The 22,094-nt window shown below is 40.3% G+C and overlaps 4 protein-coding genes and 2 pseudogenes across 4 annotated transcripts in view; 4 read left to right on the top strand and 2 right to left on the bottom strand.

The window, feature by feature from the left end:
* The window catches only part of LOC131774377 (uncharacterized), a 262,621-nt gene that overhangs the window by 98,740 nt on the left and 141,787 nt on the right, over positions 1 to 22,094 (top strand). The window lies entirely within an intron of this gene.
* On the top strand, positions 696 to 2,518 carry LOC131779573 (uncharacterized). The gene has a single exon (XM_059096135.2). The coding sequence runs from the start codon at positions 933 to 935 to the stop codon at positions 2,013 to 2,015; it is 1,083 nt and encodes a 360-aa protein (XP_058952118.2). The 5' UTR covers positions 696 to 932; the 3' UTR covers positions 2,016 to 2,518.
* On the bottom strand, positions 7,594 to 9,660 carry LOC131774384 (uncharacterized; annotated as a pseudogene).
* LOC131774385 (uncharacterized) lies at positions 9,899 to 11,496 on the top strand (annotated as a pseudogene).
* Positions 14,899 to 18,368, bottom strand: LOC131774386 (rRNA N6-adenosine-methyltransferase METTL5). Its single transcript, XM_059090399.2, has 2 exons — positions 17,893 to 18,368; positions 14,899 to 15,968 (listed from the first exon to the last, which is right to left on the bottom strand). Exons 1-2 carry the CDS (start codon positions 18,293 to 18,295, stop codon positions 15,736 to 15,738), a joined length of 636 nt encoding a protein of 211 aa, XP_058946382.2. The 5' UTR covers positions 18,296 to 18,368; the 3' UTR covers positions 14,899 to 15,735.
* Positions 18,396 to 20,770, top strand: LOC131774387 (uncharacterized). Its single transcript, XM_059090401.2, has 2 exons — positions 18,396 to 18,596; positions 19,239 to 20,770. The coding sequence occupies exons 1-2, from the start codon at positions 18,428 to 18,430 to the stop codon at positions 19,532 to 19,534; spliced, it is 465 nt and encodes a 154-aa protein (XP_058946384.2). The 5' UTR covers positions 18,396 to 18,427; the 3' UTR covers positions 19,535 to 20,770.

Raw genomic sequence — 22,094 nt, 5'->3', positions numbered from 1 at the left:
AAAATAAGCATTTAAGAAGTTTTTGGTATTCTTTTAGGCATTAAAATGCCTGCATCATCAGATCTTGGAGCCATTCCGTCAGTTAGGCAAGTTTCTCAAGATGCAAGAAAATTCTCTCCAAACTTTTCCGTCTTGTACATATATTAACGAACTCAGAAAGGGTCCAATATTAGGCCAAATTGTCTAGGATGCATCAACTTTGATGCAGTTCCTTTATTTAAGCAGAATTCCTGCCTCTATTCTGACGACCAAAGCGAGACAACAAACCCCCTCAATAAACACCATCTGATACCACAAATTTTCCTTTATTTTTCTTCTCACTTTGAATGACTGTAATTGCTTGTGAACAGGGTATCAATGGCAAATGGTAGAACCCCTGGAAGCAGCGAGAGACGAGCCTCAGAGGGACCTGGCCCTAAGCGTGACATAGCTTGTGTCCAGCAGCTTGGCCAGTCACGTCACAGCACAAGTGAGAGCCCCTTGGCAGGGTACCTCTATCTTGGCCTATTCAGTGTCCTTCTCCTTTGATGTTTCCGATGTAAATCATTCGCGTGCTCGTGATCAGGCAAATTTTATTTTGGTGCCCTTATCTACGATACATGGAGGTGAAGAGTGATGTCTGCGTGGTTCCGTTCTAATTCCGGTTACGAGATATAACACCAGATAATTTCCGGAAACCGCCCAAGTGTATTTCGTTACGTTCGCAGTTTTGCTCTTGACCCCATTCCCTCTTGATTAAAACGTCTTTCTTTACCCTCATCTGAAATGCGGCTTTGTGTCTTACGGCTTTGACAAGAAGCTAGTTTAAGGACTGACTTCACCGTACATAGGGGTTTGGCATACAATCCTTTGCCGGCGAGTTAGAGAGTAGTTAACGAAGCCGAACCGTCTCGAAATTTTACGTGCTTATTACAGCAAACTGTGGCGAGACAATGGGCGATCTAATTCCGATGAAACCCCTGAGACATCAAGCTTCTTACGAGAACGTTGACATAAAAAGCGGTGTAGTCATTTTGCCAGACGACCCTGATCACCATTACGATGTACTTCATCAAAACCACAAGCCGATAGCGGGGCCTTCGACTTCGCTCATGACGAGTGCACCCACTAACAACGACAGGCCGAGGGAGACAGCGAACGAATCCAGGAACCCACCTTCGACTTCTCTTTTCACGAATGGATCCACCACCAACAACAGGCCGAGGAACACTTCGAACGAAGCAAGGAACTCAGCGAACGAGTCCGTCGATTGCACCTCTTCGGAGAGCCACAAGAAAAATCATTCGACGTCAGCAGAGATACATAGAGTCCTTGTAGTGTTTGGATTTGTGTTCGCTTTGATTGCTTTTGTTCTTGTCTTGCTCTTTGCCCTTGGAATGCTGAGCTCTTCAAATTGTCGCCAGAGTTGCCATAAAGAACTTGTACAACCAGTTCAGACTTCCCGAGCAACGCAGGAATTTTTTCTTATAATTAACGAGCTACGGGCAAACATGAGCAATTTATATGAGGAAATAAAAAGCAGGGATGACATAATCACACAACTTCAAGCGCATGAGGTCGACTTCACAAGAAGGATCACAGAATTGGAACGAAATGAAACTTTTAAACTCGTGGTTGTTAACAAATCGAAAATCATTGGACCGCAAGGCCCCCAAGGATTCGCTGGGGCTGTTGGCCCAAAAGGAAAAGATGGAAAAGATGGAAAAGACGGAAAACCGGGAGAAAAAGGCCCAGCCAACGTGTCATTGTGTCACTATTCAACCATCGAAAGTACCCCATTTACAGCTTCTGGGTCCGGTGAAGGGCAAAACGTCAGTGTCACAGAAGAACCAGGGTCTAAAATCATTGGAGCTACGTGCTCGACCGAAGGAGCGTCAGAATATAATTTTATAACCAGAGTTAACTCTACGACTAAAGTTCGAGAGCTCGCATGTGAATGCAAAGGAAAGTCAAGTGTGTTTACAGCGGGAGTGGATGGAGCCAAATGTATCTTGAATTACTGGGTGTGCGCTTAGAAACTATAACATTCGATCTCAGAAGAAATGAAGGGTTTTTTTTGCTAAAATGGAAATGGTATAAATACCGAATTTCCAGGACATCATTATAAAATGTCTAAAAATATTCATGCCGCAATTCCCTGCGGCAAAAATCAATGTTGAAAAGATGCCAAAAAGGCAAATTTGGTTTTGACCTTTTTTCGGTATTTTAAACATTGCGTGCAGCAGTTTTAAACTAAATGTATTCAGTTTCGAGGCGAATTGTGTCCTGAGAAAAAAAGAAACGATGCACGATAAGATAATAACTGTAACTGTTTAAGCACGTCTTTGCATTGCATCAGAACTTGAACAGGATTTTTAAATGATAAAAACGATGTTGTATGACACTAATGAACTCAACACCTAATTAATTAGGTGGGAATAAGACTTCAGTTCCTACAATTTGAACTGAAACAAGGTGATGTTGTTTCTTAATGATAAAATAGAACCTCCAGTAGATAGATAAAGTTTTCATTATTTTCTGGGTTTGAAAATTCAGTGAGTGATCCACCGAGCTTACATTTTTGCCCACGCTTCAGCAAATGTTTCTCACGTCTCCGAACCAACTCCCGAAATATTTTGACAGGGCTCAGAGGGTGGACGGATGATTTTCAGATCTGCTAACTCAGCTGTTGCTAGTTATGGAGAAAGTCTATATGTAGTGTTCGTAGCAGTATTTTCGGAGTTGTACATGATCGAGGCACAGTGTACAGTCATCTGATAGCGGCCTTTTCACTTAAAATGAGCAAAGTACTTATGTAGGCGCTGACTGATGGGTTTTGTCCTTTCCGACAGCAAAACATCATTTTTACACCCGCTGACAGTAAAACGATTAACCCTGGAGTTTTCCTGCTCAATTGTTGTCCGTATTTGGTTTGTTTGAAAGAAATCAACTCTCGACACGTCAGCTTTTTCTAAATATGGTGCTACGCATATTCTCCATACTGGGCCTAGTTGTTCGAAGGCGCTGATTAGTGCTAACCTAAGGTTAAAATTTTATCCCGGTTTCTTTATACCTTTGTTGGAAAGTCTTTCTCTAATAATTTTCTCTCTTCTTTGAAGGGCATCCAGTCATCAAATTGTAGACAAAAATAATTCTACTGAATTTTCTTTTAAAGCTTTCAGATCTTAAACTAGATTTCACACTAACCCTGGGTTATCTTAACCAAGCTCTGAACAACCAGGCCCTGTTCTCCAAATATTTGTTAAGACGCCGACACGGAGAATTTGTCTAACAATCAAGAGCTTCTTTAGTCGTTGATCAGCTCCTTTATTCTCCTGACCTTAGTGTTTGATTCAGCAGTGATATGGTAAGGAGAATTTAGATGCCAGTCATTCTTAGTGGTTAAAGGGTTAATCAGCTATGAGTAAGTAATTTATCTTATCTCTCCTACGCAAATTAAAATCTGTTCTAGAAATACACAAAGTTATGTTCACTTTTCTAAACGACTGCCTTTATTTGTTTTTTAAATAGTCAGTTTTACCTACGTAGTTTCCCTTATGATCAGTTGTGCTAATCGAGGGGCGAAAAGCAAGTCAACATCTTACGACTCAATTATCCATCGATCAATCAACATTCTGTTTTTTCTCGTTAAGCTGCCGGGAAAAAGGCGACAGAAACATTACCTGTTCCTCCTCTCTTCTCTTGGTTTGATTTCACTCTGATTTTCTCCATTACCAACGCGAATAAAGGTACCTCCCTTTCAGTTACAAACAGGAAAGCGCTCAATTACTTGAGCCTTACAGTTTATGCCTAAGGAAGCCACCGATGGAAGTGAAAAGGCAATTCAAGAAAAAAACAAACAAACAAACAAACAAGAAATGATGGGGGAGGGGGAGGGGGGGGGCAGCAGAGAGGAAGGTTCCTAAGCATGACTATCTGACTCTCCGGGCTCCTCTCTCTATCTCTGAGATAAGATTCTTGGTTTGATTTTAGTGGTCGGTATCTATCTGGGGTCTACCCAGAGCAGTCTTCTAATGGCTGGGGTAAAGACCAATTTAAAGACCTGTGCAGGTGGGTGACCTGTGCATGGAAAGGGCATGCACAGGTCGCACGCCAAAAGCAACAAAAAAGCCGAGTACAAATCCTGACGAAAGACACTAACTTGAGTTCTTCTGTTAGAAATTTAGCCTGACAAACGGATAAGAGTGATGGACCTAACTGGCATGATATGAGGGTGTTGTCCCTAAGAGAATGTCTGCTATTGGTATAAAGCCTTCTTAGTCCTTTAAATCCGGCAGACCAAATATAGTTATGGTTATGGTGATACTTTTTCTCCTTAAAACTGGCGATCGCAATCACAAGAAAACAGTAATGGGAAGGTCAATGATGAAGTTAAACCCCCACAATTTCAAAATACGAATATGCGAGAAAGAAAGTTTCCAACAGCGTTTGTTTTTTATTATTTACAGAAAGCCTGTTCTTTCTGGCCACGACCATCATGACTTTATTATTATTTATTGCAACGCACCAAACATTACTAGTGTTTACTGTGACTGAAAAATGTTTGCTCGGTAAGACAAAAGAAACGCGGGAGAGGCGATAAGAAACCAACAAGGAACAACTATGGCAAACTGGTGGTAGAGGGAATTGCAAAACGACTGATTGATAATTTTGGCTTCTGAAATCTTTGGAGAAGTACAATCCGTGACTAGGGAGAAATTACTCTTCTTCTCTGAGTCTTCTCTGAAAGGGAGGAAAACTTAGCGATTATGATGTTTGTCCGTCGAGGGCTTACGAGATCATCTAGTCATCGTAGCGATTAAGGTGGAGGGGGGGGGGATCTTCTGTCCTGCAAGCGCAGGGGGATTGCTAGCCCAATCCTAGCTGAAGATGGTAACTGCAACTAATGGCCTGCTTGCTCTTGCCCTACCGGCCTGTCTATGCTGTCCTCCACTGCACTAGTTCTGGCTAATAAGCAGCCGCCCCTGTGTAGCGGGCGCAGCATAGTTCACTGTCAGCGGCTTCTCGTGAGGTTAACTTAATCAATTATTCAACGCCGGCAAGTGTCTTTCGGTTCCACGTTAACACATGCAGGACGATTATTCTACTACCAGACCCATTCCTTATCATGACCATCTTGTTTTCTTCCTGTAACGCATGATGCAATCGAGGGAATGGGATAGGGAACGAAGTCGAAACGATATCCAACAATTCGCTTTCTAGCTATTGCGGGCAGAGATAACGAAAACCATGATCTTCGATCGAACAGAATCCGTGATTTAAACTTTATTTTTTTTCTAATTTCAAGTTACGCATTTTAAAAAGTAATTCGCTTAGCGGAGTGTGGGGTGTATTTAATTTTAAGCACGTGTTTCCCAGAATTATGTCGATGAGTGAAATGACAAAGTCCACCGAATGAACTATGAATTTTCATTTAAGAGTTTCCGGTTTGATCCGCCAGCTGTCGCGATGGCATTGTTTTCAAACAAAATACCCCATTTGGGAAATATGAAATAAATGAAAGGACACTTTAATTCGTGACTAAATATACATATAACACTTGACACCTGGCTAAACGAAAGTTTTTCCTTTCAAACGCGCCCTTCTAAGCCATGATCATGACCAAACGATTATTTTTGGCCCATTTTTTTTCAGTTCGGATTTTTTCTTATCGCTAGTTTCATTTATTAGCTTCTAAGAAAACCGTTCTGTTGAACATAAATGGTAATCAGGAATTGGACAAAAGAGAATCTTAATATTGTCTGGGTTTTGAATTATAATAATAATAATAATGATGATGATGATGATGATGATTTTTTAGGCTGTATTTCTTGGAAAATCCCAACAATTTGCGGGGAAATAGACAGTTCTAAGATTCTTTGATGTAACTGAAACGTGAGGGATGGAGCTTAGCAATGATTTCTTGGAATTGGCGTGTAGCATGTATGGGAAGCCTTTTGTTCGACCACTACATTCCTGTCGGGGTTAACATGAAGCATTTATGATAAAAGAAAGCTTTGAACCGTGTTTGCGCCAGGTACATTATGATGTTCAACCAAGTATATGACATGAGTCAGCAAATCGGCGACCCAGTTTAATCATAAGCATTTCCAAAATTGATCAGAGAGTGTCATCAACCCGGTCACACACAGAGACGGAAATCGGAAAGGCAAGAACGTGGGACACAGCAAGCCAAAAGAATCAAAACACGCCCGGGAACTAACTACCCCACATGACAGCGTGAGTTTGAAATCCCAACTAATCACGATGAGTTTGCCATCGCACAGCTCAGAGTCAAACATTCCGTCACGCCCATAAAGAGCAGGATCATTCCACGTGTCTTTTCGTTCTTTGAAGTGCTTGTCTGTGACATAATGCGAGCTGAAAATAGTCTTTCTGATCAGCCGAGTGTTGAGAATCTCTTTATAATAGTTACGTTTCAATCGTTAACGAGCTCCGGCCTACTAGGTGGGTTTCCAATAACATATGTATGTGTCAGTCAGTCACCGCCAACGAAGTACCCTCAGTGTTTGGAAATCAGGATTTTCTATCACTTAAGTTTAAGACCACCTTGGGTGCGAAGAGAGTTTGTTGTGAAATTTTAGATGTAGGAGAAGTATGAGGTATTAACGCAACCAAAATAATTTACACTATGTACACAAAAATCAAACCCAGTGAGATTGTCATTCATTCTCGCTCAAGTTTCCTAGAGTAGTGAAACACGCCTCTTACTGACCCTGACCATGAAATAATGATCCCAGTAATAATCATTGGCAAATCATTTAATTAAACGCCTCAGCTATTTAATCAAGATATCCGTCTATAACAGCCGCATGTCTTCATGATACCCTGATTAGACTATATGATTTGATAAATTCATTTGATAAAAGACCGTGAGCCAGAGTCTAATTTTAAGAACAGCGCGCAAACCTTGTACTTCACAGTCGAAAAGCCTGTTAAATTTTGTTGCATATTTTCATTCAAATTATGAACACTATGTGTCGGGCTCATAGTAAGCATTTCTACCAGCTTGTTCACAGAATAGCCGGTCCATTGATAAGGACCATAACTCTCGCACGGCGATCGAGATGAGGCCGAAAGAGCTTATAAGGGTGTACAGAGAGATTGAGCGTGGTTTTGTGGTTGTGATTTTTCCTGTTTTACTTTCTCACAAAAGAAAAATTATCAGACAGGAAATTTCTTCTGTATCGCTGAGAGTAGATAGAAATACTCAGGAAACGTTTTCAAGGGACATTGCTTTGTCAAAGCACACAGAACTATATTAGTCCTGCTGCCTAAAGAAATTACACAAAAACTTGGCATTATATCCGAAAGAATTTCATGACATGGTCGTTACTTAATGAGACTCACGGGCGAGGCGTAAAATCTCAGACACAAAAGATCTCTTGTATTGATGGAAGTGCGTACTAAAGAGAAATCGGATTTCACAACACTGTGTTCTAGCACGTTCAGACCTTATAGGTTTTGCAATTTTGGTAAACAAAACAAATCACACTGTTGTCGTGTCATTTACACTTGTTTATTATCTTTTAACGATTATTCCGATTTTTTCATGTTCATAGGATTCACGAGCCAATAAAATTGTAACCCAACTGATTCATTCTTTCAGTTTCTAGGATATGGTTATCATTCCCTCAAAGTATCATTAAGAAGTACTTTTACGAAACAATTCAATCTACATTATGATTCAAATCAATGACGCACGGTGATGCTAAATGGAAATACAAAGTCGTTGCAATGCAATGGGTTGTATTCAGTTCGGAAACCAACGAAGAGGAAATCAATTACTAGATCGTAATAACATCCGCTAAGAGAAACAAGTCCTTGCAATTTTTGAATTCCTCTTAAAAAATTTCCCCCAGTTGCGTATGCTTTTAACAATGGACTGTCGACATCCTCTGCGGCTGACGCAATTTTAAATTCACATTGACTGAGAATTCACTGAGAACTATTTACAGTAAAACAGTAGTTAATTTGAAAACCAGAGTTAACATACAGTTAAAATTTCACTCCTGGCAGATTTTCATCATATAAATTCTCAGCATGAGTTTCCGACAGGCTATGAGCAATAAATTGCCATCACAGAACACGATTGCAGTCGAAATTTATGTTAATGTTAGAGCCACTGGAGCTTTACGTGCGTCATTTAGGCTAATTAAAGAGGGATGGGTTGGAATCTAAAATAATAAGGAAATAGGAAAAGCTAGAAAACTTAGAGGACAAACCCAATAGTGCAAAATGCATTTAGCTTGCCAGCCTTCGCACGAAACACAGACGATTGTCCTCGACATATACACTGGTATTGGCCTCTGATTACCTCTGAAATAACTTTCTAAGTTGTATTTCCGTAGTTCCTTCGGTGGAACACGTAACACCAATGATTCTTTCCTGAGTGTTCGTCAGTAACATAACGTTATGTCCAGCGCCAGCTCTCTCGGCTGTGAAAGGGACTCCATTTGCTACCCGATAGACACACAGAGACATATTTACTAGCCCCGGTTTTCCCGGTCTTCCGTCTACACCATCCTTTTCCTGAAGGGCCAATAGGCCCAGGGTTTCCAGGCGTGGCCCCTCGTCCCGACCAAGCTGCTGATATTAAGTTTATAGTTTTTCGCGAAGGAAAATGCTTCAGCCGCTCTTTGTTCTAGCTCTACAATCTTTCCAGTGTGTTCGATGTCTCGTCTCTGAAGCTGTGAAATGATTTCGTTTTTCTTTCCTGATAGCTTGATTTAATTCGCTCAAGTTTGACTTCATTTCCTTGATCACTCTCCATAATTGCTGTGCTGATCCCACCGATTGAGCAGTAGAGCTTTGGCTGGCTACGATTTCTTTCTTACAATCGTCGCAGCCTGGGACAAACATGATCCCCAACATAAGCATCACAACAACAACTGCGGCCCCCAAACCAAATAAGAAACCGAAAAACGCCATGACTTTGAACAGTTTGTTACACGTGTCTCTGTGGTAGCCATCGTCGGAGTCGTCCGTGAACGTTCTTCTCCGCTTCTGAGAGTAAGGTACGGGTTCGTAAGCTTCATTTGTCTTCCTTCTCGGCCGCTTGTTACCTGATCTACTCGGAGGATGGGGTCTCCCTCGACCTTGGCTGTGGAATACTTCATCCGCTAGTTTGCTTGGGTCCTCATACTGATGGCTTGGATCGTCCTACAAAGCGTCGACTGTTCATGTTCTCGTAAGAATCCTGTCTTGTCTTCAACGGCGTTGTGGCCCGACATTCTGGTTCATAATCCATCATGAAATCCTCGTTTGTTGGAGTAAACGCTCTGTTAGGGACCAACTCGGCTCTGGAATTGACGCTAGCCATGTTCTTACACTTTCTATAGTAATTTCTGTTTCTTAATCAGTAGTGTACTCTGTAATTAGCTCTGTAAACTTGGCCCGTAGAAAATGTTCTCGTCTAATAATTGGGCTCCTTCTGAGAACAGGCGTCAATGTTTGTGTAGTAATTGCGTTTGCGTATCTGTCCGTAATTTGAGCAGCGTGTAGGCCTGGCTGACCGCAGAGATCGTATATACTTCCGATCAAGTAAATGTGCACGCGTTGTGATGAGATACTGCTTGTTATAGACTAAGATAGTCACGCCATGGGCCAATGCCCAAGTACAACTCAAAATATGAATGATTGACTTCTGGAATTTTACTAATAAAAAAACGACGCTGAGCTTTGTTTTAAAACTTCCGGTGTTCCTTTGTTTATTTTCGCGCCATTTCCTCGCTCTGTTTCCTGTTACAAGTGCTATAATCTTTTTAAACCTAAAGATTTGGATGTCTGCCAACAAAAACTCTCTTGTTCATCTTCAAGCACCGGTCTTTGTCCCAATAGAGTCTGCTAAAAATTACAACTCCTTCCAAACTGGCACATTTTTTCGCCTAAAAACCCCTACGGCAAATTGTTTAGAAAAAGAATGTTATTGATAGGGATTGTGATTCAATGACAGCGGAGCGGAACAAGTAATCAGAAGATCGCGATATATGCACAATGGACTTGAAGGTTTCTTAAACCAATCAACTATCGCCAGCTGAGACAAAGGTTGCGACGGGGTAACTAGGTATATCTTAGGGCAGTTTGATCGGATTTTATCCCGCAAACTCACAATCAGAGATGAGATGACATAAAATCTAAGAATATTTGGCACGAAATATGACACAGCCAAGATATTTGAGGGCGGAAGGGAAGGAGTCAAGGTACATTTCTGTGTCAAGGAATTCAGGCGCGTTTAAAGCTACAAGGATTCACTCAGCAATTGTCAAAGGCAAACAAACCTCACTTCCCTGTGAGGGACAGAATCTGAGTAAGTTTGAACACAATGGCCGTGATGGGCCTATAATGGTTTATGCTGAAGAAGCCGTGTACAACTACAATAAGTTTGGACACTATAAAGTTATTATGGCACTCAAACCGGTCGATAGTCTTCGCAATCAGTTGTTCTTTGCAAAGGAATCTACAAAACACAAGAAAGAGGTGCTAATAAGTAACAAATCTTCGCACGTCCCTGTTAAACAAGCACCGAACTTTAAGGGAACACGAACAGATGGCAGATTTCTCGACAGCAAAACGGCTGCGCAACTTCGAGAACGAAAGACACATCTGAAACCTACTTCGCACTCGAACCCGGACTCTTTCGAAGAACTAATCGAACGATACAAAACTCGCAGAGCGGCCTATGATGATATCATGGGAACAGGACACGTCGAAGTCTTAGACAAACTCGACAACTTGTACAGGCAAAGAAAGGAAGAGAGGTTAAAACTTTTGGCGCAGTTTAGCAACCTTGGAGAGATACGAACTGAGATAAATACATCGACGGGTTTAAGAGACCACGCGGCAGATTTAGAGAAGGCAAGTAAGGAAACAAGGAGACTTTAAAACTACCAAAGATTCGAGTATCTACAGTGTCCGAATTATCCAAGAACGACTCGCGAAGAAAGCTAGATAGAAAGCACTTGCTTGTCCCGAGAGAAAAAGTAGGGGGTACTTCGTTAAGAGCGCGCAATGCGAACTTAGAGAGTGTCACTTTTAAGTTACCGGAGCTCTAGTACCCAGCGGCTCATATTGAATATTTTCTTAAGTGCAAAACAAAATCTCTGATTCTTCCTTTTCTGGTGGTAAAGATCGCAAATCTGAACACGCCTGTAGATTATCTTTTCCGGAAATCTGCTTACTGACAGAGTAAGGGGTTTATTAAGAATATAAATGATTTGCGTGTCGTTCGCCAGTTGTCTTCACGGAGCCATTGAATGCGAGTCATCAGTCACGGTTTAGTGATCAAAAGGATTTTATAATCACTGACCGCACAAAAGACGATAATAGGGTTAATTTATTTGTATATATTACGTCTCCGTAAATGACTGCAGTTATAGGACTAATGATAGCTGAAAATATTGCAACTATGACAAAAGTAAATGGCAAATTAAAAGTGGGTGATTACGTTACCCTGCTTGAATAAAACACGGCCTGATCAAATTGCGTGTAAACAAACATTTGAAGAGTTGTCAAAGAACCCTGCCATTATTGAACACTGGTTAAAACGTCGATCAACTCCGCACAAAGTCCGTGATCTAAAGTTAAAAATAGGAAATTCAAATTTGGAACTGGTGACCGCAGTTAATTGAAAGCAGCGAAAGTTAATTTGGATGTACAGACTTAATTTAAACTTATTAAGATTTGACAAACTTGGTAAGGAAACCATGCACTTGTATGACGCCTTAGATTAAAATCATCGATGTGATTTTACTCCAAGAGACGAGAAATGATTTGATGCACATCATCAATGATCCATTAAAAAGAGAGAAAAGGGAGCAATCTGTTGGGCAATTAAAAAAAACACCAAATGCCAATTTGCACGAATCAAATGGCTTACCGTGAGTCAAAACACTGATCGAGTATCAAAGCCGAAAAATACAAATACAAACGGCGAAGTGAAGTACTGGGTCAAGTAAGTTCGGTCAAACTTACGCAAGAGCAGTAGAAGGTTCTACTTTTTTCTCCGAGCATAACTTACTTTCAACGCTCTGGTTTGATTTCAGAGACAGACATCGATAGAAATGAAGTCATGACCATTTTCTACTTTCAACCGAACACAAAGAAGTTTTATATAATCCATTCTCGTGATCCAATTTTGCTATTGACAAAAAAAACAGAGCTGAAAGGTCGAGCAAAACAATGCAGCTATAAAAGAGGGAACCGTTCAACTCAGAAACGTTTCAGGTATATTACCGCAAGTTATAAGCAAAATTACGTCTTTCCCAAACTCGTTTCACGGTCAGGGCCGTAGCTAGCATGAGGCAAGACGAGGCAATTGCCTTGTCTTGATTTTGGCTCAAGATTGACTTTTCTGAAGAAAAATGCCACGGGAAATGCTTAAAAGAGCATTTCTGAGCCTCTAGATTTCACAATTTTCTGGGAGGCATACCCCCAGACCCCCCCTTGCGGCTCGCGCCTTCAGTGCTCGAAACTTGCCTCGTCTTGTTCTGAAGTCTGGCGACGGCCTTAACGGTTTGAAGGTTCAGTGCAATTTGATAGTAGTAATTGTGTCTTTTTCTCCTTTCCGGCATTTAGCAATCTTGTCATTATCCAGCAGTTTTCATGATGTTTTACCGTAGAAATACTACTACACTTAACTCAAGTATAAAAGCTATGGAAAACGCAATCATTAGACGTATGCCTATCACTTCCTAAATCACGCTCTTGCTTCAAACTTTTCCACTTAACAAACCAACCACTTCACGTACACAATACAGACGTTGAAGGAAGTTCTGTATTGCCGCTTGAACATCGCTAGAAATCGATAGCCATGGAACAATAGTTGGCCAACAGATTTAACTTGCGACATTTGAACAATTCAAAAAGTTACCTCAAGTTAAAGGAAACCACAAACAATTTACTTGGCAAGATAGGAGGAAATTCAGAGTTAACCCTAAAATTAAAATGTACCGCAAATGACACATGTGAACTGAGTCATTCAGACTAAAAAATATTTTGAAAAGATGCTCGACCTGCGGGATTCCTTCATGTTCAGACCAAGGAGAACAAACCTGCGTCCGCAAGTGCTTATACAGTGAGCCAAAAAGGAAATTTCAGCAAAGCTTTTCTGGGCAATTTCAGCGGGCAATGAAAGGGAAGTTAGAAAGTGCTGATACAGTGAGTCTAAAAGGAAATGTCTGGAAGGTTTTTTCTAGGTTCGGCGGAACAAGGAAAGGGAAGTTCGCGTTGTAAACGTGATTGAGAAACCAAGATCGCTGTCGCACCCACTTCCAGTCATGTCCTAATTAAGTACATGGATTCTTCGTGTGGAGGTTGTCGGAAATAAAAGTGTAAAACTGTATGTGATACAGGTAAGTGGGTAGTTTACAAGTCACGGTTCCTCGACCTCTTGATTTGAGAACGTCACTGTAAGGATGCGGGTTTAATGCATTTATTTTATTCACTGACTTTTAAACTCGATGAAAACCAAAAAAAGACTTGATTTGTCCACTGTTATTCTTTTCGCGCTCCTCCCCTTGAACCAGTGAGGAGCGAGGACCGGATACGAGAGAGCGGCGGAAATCGAGCATGGGTCGGTGCAGTAAGAACAAAATCCGAGTCTCTCTTGAGTGCGCTGGGAAACGATGATTAAGGAAGTGAATAGACTATTGTCTTAAGAACTTCGTGAATGGCCAGAAACACTCAGAGTAAGAAACGGCCGCAGATCAGTCCATTATAGAACATGAAAAACAGATGTAATTTCCATAGATAACCATCTGAAAAAAATGACTTCAGAGTTCACCTGCTCATGCAGAATTACGCTAAAAATGCTGGGAATGTCGTTGGGAATCGTATGAACTTGACAGTGTCTTTATAGAATAGAGAAATCGTGGAACGGAATGTGTAATGCTGATTTGTCGACAATTACGCCTGAATCAAGTGGAAGCAAAAAGTCCAGGATTACTGAACCAACGTAGGCGGAATTCTCCGTAACGCAAGTAGGAAATTCTGCGAAACTGACCCGGGATCACGTGGTATAAATAAAATTTATCTCAAGAACGAAAAACAACCTTGCAAAGAAAGGAGAAATGAATCGATAAAGTACGATTGATACTCCTTTGCTTTGGATGTCTTGTTGGGCTGTTTGTCTAGTCTCGTACCCAGACGTTCCACGGCCGAGCGGTCCTACATGTCAGTTATAGTTGTACAGCAGGATCTGGGTACGAGATTACTGTTTGTCTCCTAGCGAGTATGGAAGCTGTCACCACCAAATCAAAACTCGTATCGACTTGCACATTACTGGTCCAAACCACTTCGAATGCTGTTGAGTTGCATAATTAACACGGTCGGTAAGTTTGGAAAATGTCTGGTCACCGTCTCTTTTTCACTGTTATAAACCTAGTAGCGTTCTATAACAATAGCTGCAATCTGATTGGCTAAGCTACAACCTATATATTTTATGAGAAATAGTGAGTAAAGTGGGTAGCCTAAACAATATCAAATGAAAACAGGGGCCCGTCTCATCGGTAAATTCTGAAAGGTTAGTAGATTCATACTGAAAGAACTAGATCATTCGCTCTCGATTTCTATGCGTGATAAATAATGAGGGCTTGGCCTTTATCAAATATTACTCGAATTCAGAAATCGAGAGCGAATACCCTCGTTTTGTTATATCGCCTGTAGCGCCCGTGTGCAATATAAAGTGGATCTTGTGTTCTGATTGGCTAACCGAGCGGACAGCATGGGCCAATCTTGCCCGCTTTGATCCCGCGCCATAAAAACATTGTGTGGAGTGGACTTACGCAGGACTTACAAAGTTCGTAATTTTGGGTGATGTCAGAGAAAAAGTTGCAAAAAGCGGCAGACGATAGTCAAAACGAAGAAAACACGAACGACAATACCGGGTTTATTGTGCTACATACACGGTCGGCTTTCTTTCCGGTTCCCGAAATAAACAAGTCATTCCTGATTCTCAATAAAAGCGAAATATTTTTGTTATATAATACATCTCTTAATTTCAAGACCAAGCTTGTTTAGTCAAGATGGCTGGATATTAGCCTCGTTCACTTTTTGTGTTTTCATGGGTATCGAATTCGTCTCGGTCCATAACAACGCGGGAAAAGAACTCAGCCAATATGGAGCCATATTGACCTCAAGCTTAGTCAATAACGCATGTATAAAGCAGAAATTGAGAAGTGAAAAACAGTGGCCTGGCGCTATCCGTCTCGCTGTGAAGTTTGAGTGCGCAGACAATTATAACTTAAGCATTCAAAAAATGTTTCCCCTAATTTTGATCGCGTGATAATGAATTCAAGCTTCACCCTTTTTAAATATTCAGCCATCAGTCGATAAGCACAATATCTAATGGGTGAATCCTCTCTCACGCGTAACATACAGATTAGGCGTCATATTTTCTTTAGTTTTACGATATTTTGGAAACCAAATGAATGCGCGCACAATGTAAGCACGAAAGACGAGTTACGCCCGAAACTAAGGTGGGCGTAACTTGCACGTGACTTGCACTTTGCACAAGACAGTTGTTCTGAAAGCAGCTAACAAGCGACGCTTCAAATCACCGATCGCCTATTATTCAGACCAAATCAAACCAGTCTTTGTCTTCATCTGATGGTAACAACATCACGTTTCTTTTCAACTGACTTTCAATTGTTTTTAGATCTTAGATAAACGCTAAACAGTGCTCCTCATACAACTGCAGACAATTCAAATAACCGAACTCTTCATTCACCTCAGCTGTCAGCTGTTTGAACAGTCTATTCTTATGAAGTCTACCTCGATATCAACTGTCTTTTTGCGGTGAAACTTGTAACTGGCCGCCAAGTCAAAGCGAAGTTCAGCCAACACTTCCAATTTCACTCCCCATTCACAAGCCTTTTTCTTGATGTGTTCCCTTGTGGCTGTCTTGTGCAGAGAATAAACAGCTGTATTAGACATACTGATGGCCTGCTGTAGAAATTTGAGGTCAATACCTAGAAGAAAATTAACATAGAGCAATTATTAAAACCCAATTCAATTGCATCTCCTAAAACCAAAATCAAACTAATCAGAACAGAGGTAATTATCAAATAATAAAACCAAGCAAACTGCCTGAAAAGCAGGGGAAACCAAGTCATAATTGCTTTATTTAAATTTTGCACCTGATTTTATGAGAAGGTGGCTTGAGTATTTTAGACCAATCATAAGTGTGATGAAGTAAAATCAGAGTAATCCAAAGTTATCTGGGAGTGCATTTATTTGCTTAACCCTTTAACACCCAAGATCTCATTAGTAATTCTCCTTACCGTCTGCAAAATGATTCTCATCATGTTAGTTTGGAGAATTTGCTATCAGGTCAATTAGTAATGTGACAATTGATATTTTTCTTTATTTTCATCTCTTGTCTGCATGATATTGTATAGAGATAGTAGTGAGAAATTCTTTCTTAGTCACTCATGGCTTAAGTGTCCTTAAAACTGAATGCAGTCACACCATATACCAAAGTCACCTCTGAATAGGATGCTAATCTATCAGAAATTCTTTATGTTTCCAAAACAGTTCAATGGTACCCATTAGTGGTATCCAGTCATTTTGTGCCCATGGTTGTTTCATACCCAAACTCAGTTGATTTGTGCCCAGTTTAAGTTGCTTTGTACCCGAACCACTTGTCAATTTGTACCTATCCTAATGTACATTCATTTGAATGAGTGTGTAAACAGATGTTGATTGTTGTGTACAAAAAGTTAGTAGAGTCGAGGGAGTAAGAAACAAACAAAATTTAACTGTGTATACTTGTGATCTAACAAACAAAAACAACTAAATTATTGCCTAATGCAAGGTAAGTGTGGTATTTCTGATAGAACAGTTTATTGTTTACACTTGTACTTTTTTGGACACCATGTACCTAAAACTTATTGAACACAAGTAATAAGCTATTTAAGATAAGAAACTGACCTTACTCAAACCATACTTGACATGGAAAATATATTTTGTTAGAATGGGTACAAAACATCTCAACTGACTAGATATGAATCAACTGAGCTGGTAACCCCATTCATATACTTGCAAGGGATGGGACACCATCAGAGTGAAGGGTCTTACCTAAGAGCACAATAACGTGACCTGACCAGGGCTTGAACTCAGACCTTTTAACCCTCAACACCTTAAATCAGTATGCATATTCTCCATACTGTACTCTAAACATTTGCTAAGATGCCAACATGGAGAATTTGTTTAACAATCAAGAGCTTCTTTAATCAGTGATCAGCTCCTTTATTCTCCTGACTTTCCTGTTTGATTCAGGTGTGATATGGTAGAGAGAAATTAGATGCCAGTCACTCTTGAGGATAAAAGGATTCAACTAGAGTCCAGCATGGTAATAGGCCATCTGTGTGCAGGCTCTCACAAGCAGTGCAACACAAGCAGCAAAGCCTGCCCATTGCCAGCCTGGGAATGATTCAAGTGTGCAGTAGGTTCCTGGGGATTCTGGTGAGAGAACAAGTGCCAGAACCCTCACTGACCTCTTACCAGCTCGAATCTTGCAGGTTTTGTTGCTCCTGCCATAGTGCTTGACCCTTTACAGCCTAACATCAGTAGAAATATTCTCCATACTGTTCTCAATACATTTCCCAGGATGCTAACAAGGAGAGTTTGTTTAACAATCAAGAGCTTCTCTCATTGGTAATCATTTCCTATTTCCTTCATACCTTTATGTCTGATTTGAGGGTGATATTGTAAGGAGAAATTAGGAGCTTATCACTCTTAGGGGTTAAAGGGTGAAGATAGCTTGCTCGAAGGCACTTCTTGAGCAAGAAACTAATTCAGATCTTGGCCGCGGTTTCCACCAAGGCCTGGTGCAGTGCTTAGTCAAATTTACCCATTCTGATAAAAATCAGCATCTAAATTTTGCGTAGATACCTCTATTGTTCTTAGTTCCAAAAGGAGGGTTCATAATGATCGTGTCAAACGTTTTTCTCCATCTGTCACACAATGCAATCTGTTCCACGTCACCTTGTATAAGTTCACATGTCTGAATCTCAGACTCTGCGCAGTTTCTAGCAGCGATTTCTAAAGCATCGCCGTCCACATCAAATCCGACTGTCATAGCACTTCCAAGCATACATGACCCGATACTTAAAACGCCGCATCCACATCCCAAATCACCGACAAGTTTTCCTTCAATGTCAGCAAATGTGGAGTCGATCGTGTACAACATGTGAGCCGCTATATGCGGCGTTGTTGGATATTGTTCCAGATCCACTTTTGGCTTTTCAAAAACATCAACTTGCTGTAAGTATCCTTCTAGCTCTTTAAGCTTCATTTCGTAAAAAGTAACAGAATCGTAGAGTATATGTAGCCTGGTCACATCTCTCGAAATTTACTTCATTCACGGTTTGGCGACCGTCTAAAATACGCTTGGTAGCCTCGCCAAACGAAACTTACCGAAACCAATATGGTGGACGATGAGGGCAAAGAACGACAATCAGACACAGAGACAGGCAATTCGAGTCAGATTGGATGGGTAACTTTTGACGAACCAGACACAGATGAACCAGAGTGCCTCAAAACTGCGGATCACGAGCAAATTTGTGCGCAAAAGGGACAACATATTGCACGCTTAGGTGAGTCTCAGCAATGCTCTTTACTTGCTAATCGAAGATCGATTCATTGCCTTGAAAGTCATCGAAAATTGTTCATCTTCCTACTATTCCAAGACGAAAGAAGTGCAATTTAATCGTGGAAATCATGCAAGAGTTTTAATTGGGGGAAATTCCGTCCCTCGGCCTCAGTGATCTTGATTCTTGGTGCTGAGATTGATAGATAACTGAATTATCTCAAAGCAGCTAGGATAGTTGAACCTTTATTGGAACAGATCAAAACGAAAAAAAAGAACTTAACTGGATTTACTTACTGATTTGGAATATGCAATTGTGATTGTTAGTGGATGTGATGACAGAGAAAAAAATTAACTGATGGCTACCGGGGCAAACTTCTCCTTCAGTCCATTAACTTCTAAGAGTGACTGGCTTCTAATATCTCTTTACGGTATCACCCCTGAATCAAATGTTGAAGTGTTGAGAATAAAGGAAATGATCAACAATTAAAGGAGCTTATGATTAACAATTCTCCTTGTCAGCAGCTAAGGAAATGTGTAGAGAACAGTATGGAGAATATACATATGGATGTTGGGATGTAGAGGGTTAATAATGATTCATTGCAGAAGAGACGGGTGTGATGTCTGAATTACTTCCTTTTTTTCTCAGAGAGGGAGCTTCAGAGACTGCAGGATAAGAAAAGAACACCTCTTTCATCCAAAGAAATGATAAAAACTTTGCAAGAAGCCAGAGACACTCATATGAAACACTTTATGGACAGGCCTGAACAATCAGAGGCATTTTTGACAGATGGAGGTGAAAGAAATGACAACTCTTGTTGCTTTCCTGTATACAGAGTAGTGTTTCCTAAACAACCACTCAACAATGAAGAACTTGAATGCTTGGTTGAAGATAACGAGGATAATAATCCTGATAGAACAACTGGTGAAGCATGGAAGACATGATAATAACACATACTGGCCAGTTTTTGGGTGAAAAGGTTGAACATCCAACAATTTGATCAGACCTACCTTTCACTGCATTGAAGATAATAAAGAGAAGCTGGTAGCAATGACTTTTTACTGTGAGAATACTCTCAATTTTGTACTTTGAAGCCAAAATCAAATTAAAAGTAACGATAATATTAATTCCAATACTGTGAATACTACTTAAAATAATAATGATAATAATAATAATAATGACGATGATGATGAAGTTTGATGAGGGAACCCAACTTGCTAAAGTGGAGCCCTCAAGATCATAATTAATAAATTACCATGTTGATTTTGTAAAGAATTAAGGATTAGAATCAAAATCTTAAAACATGAAAAGAAATAGTTTTCAGTTTTGCTTTAACAACCTAAGAAAAAATGTTTTCCTTTCAAATTAAACAGAAGTCTGACAGGCCAAACTTTGTGTGCCTCAGTTAGTTTAACAAAGAGGCAAATAAAGATGTCTGGGTCTTCTTGTGTTGAAAGAATTAACAGCTTGATTGTGGATAAAATCAAAAAGTCAAAATCAGTTTTGTGAATTACAGACATTTGTGTACAGTAATCATGATAGAGGGACTAATCTCCATTAACCCTTTAACTCCTAGAAGTGATAAAAATATAACTTCTCCCCATGATGTTCATACATTATCCAGCAAACAGGTCATGAGAATATTCAAACTTATCAGGTTGAAGTTGTTATCTGGATCTAACACTAAATTCTCAACTAATTTACCAGGAAATGTTTAGCAGCTAGAGGGGAGAAGTAATAATCACATCTTGGGAGTTGAAGGGTTAAATAAAATACATGGTATTTTGTTGTGTGGATGATATGGAAAAATAAAAAGGTCATCAGAGGTGAGCTGAAATTAGAGAAATTTCTGTAAAGAAGCCTAAAAAAGACCAGGCTTCAAAGGGATCCCATCCTTGTAATTTAGGCTAGAGAATTTGGTGCTATATCAGGATTACACCCTTAAGCTGATAAGCTTTTCTGAACTCATAACCTGTTTGCAAGATAGCATATTGGAACTACTAGGAGAATTTAATCATTAATCATTTCTGAGAATTAAAGGTGAATTCCCTTAAGTATCACGTATTCATGCCTCAAACTTTAGGAACAAAGAAATATTACGGTGCTCCTCCATGAAAGGTTCTCTTTTACAACCAAGCTCTACTCACAAAAGGAAGAAAGTCGATGAAAATGATCAAAGTAAAATTTTTGAATTATTATTATTAAGTGTTTTGATCCTTTTGGTTTGTTTTTACCCCATTTGTCAGGCAATTTTGTCAGACAATTTGTTCAATTTTATTGAATTAGATGGTAGCTAATCCAAGTGCTGTGTGAAAGTCGATGCATACGAAATATTCATTTACAGTACTGATGATTGTGTTTATGCCAGTATCTGCTAAAGGTTTTCGCGCTGTTCACGCAAAGGATATCGCTTAGCTCAGGAAAGGGCGTGAACTTCATTACAAATGAGGTATGCCTGTTATTAAAATAGGATGGAAACTACAATTGGTAGGATTTTCATTCGACGAGAAAAGCGCAAATATAATGATGTGGAAAGAAAAGGAGTATGAGTACATCTCAAGCGCGTGAAAGAAACGTCAATGAGGAGCTCGCCATTCTTCGCCTGCGACACGTCAGCCGTAAAGAATGTTGAACAATCGTGTACGGTGTGGGAACAGGCCCCTTAATCACCATTTTTTTTTCCTGAATTCATAGTTATCTTCCCCTGATTTCACTAGTGGTATGTGTTCGTAACAGCCGTCTTCGAAGCCGGTACGCAGCATACTAGTAAGGCCGACGACATTGAATAGTAAAATCTCCTCGATGTCGACGGTGGAAACGCGTCCAATTTGGCCACTCAGCCAGCATTTCTATACACTTCTTTCCAAAGGATGTCTGTATATGTGTATTATTCTTGTAGCTAACATCGTTTGGCGCTCCGGCCAAGCAGTACGTTCGCCCTTTCGCCTAGATTTTTCCTTGCTCCACCATGGTTAGCGACGTGTCTTTACAGTTTCCTCAGTATATCACAGCTATGTAACGTGATCGTTTTGGCCGCGTTTTGAGGACACTTTTTAGCCGCCAAATCATACTTTCAATACACAAAAAATGGTCACGGAGAACTCGCTATGCACTAAGGTAGATTATTTCTAATTTCAAATAAAGCTATTCAAACGGAAAATACAAAAAAGAACATTCGTGTCATAGGCACTTTCAAAGTAACATACACACAGGAGCCCATCACTTGTGATGGGCTCCTGATATACATCAATAATTTTTTTTCGCTGATTTTTTTTACCTGCGCAATGGGGAGGGACTGCTGGAAGTCTAAAGGCATGATGGCCAATAGAGCAGCGTAATGGGTGACAGCCAACACAGTAACAGAAACGGATTCAAATTATGGAAAATACCGCAAACTTTTTTCAGGGTGAATCTAGTTGTCGTGGGTCACTAATAAATTTCCACGGGTCTTCCTCGCTCAGAAGAAGTTGCTGCGTTGTCCTCTCAAGAGGGCGGAGTGTGTCT

Source organism: Pocillopora verrucosa, chromosome 7 (assembly GCF_036669915.1).
Source record: "Pocillopora verrucosa isolate sample1 chromosome 7, ASM3666991v2, whole genome shotgun sequence".
NCBI lineage: Eukaryota > Metazoa > Cnidaria > Anthozoa > Scleractinia > Pocilloporidae > Pocillopora > Pocillopora verrucosa.
Note: the sequence above shows the minus strand (reverse complement) of the source record. Positions and strands in the feature narration are given on the sequence as shown.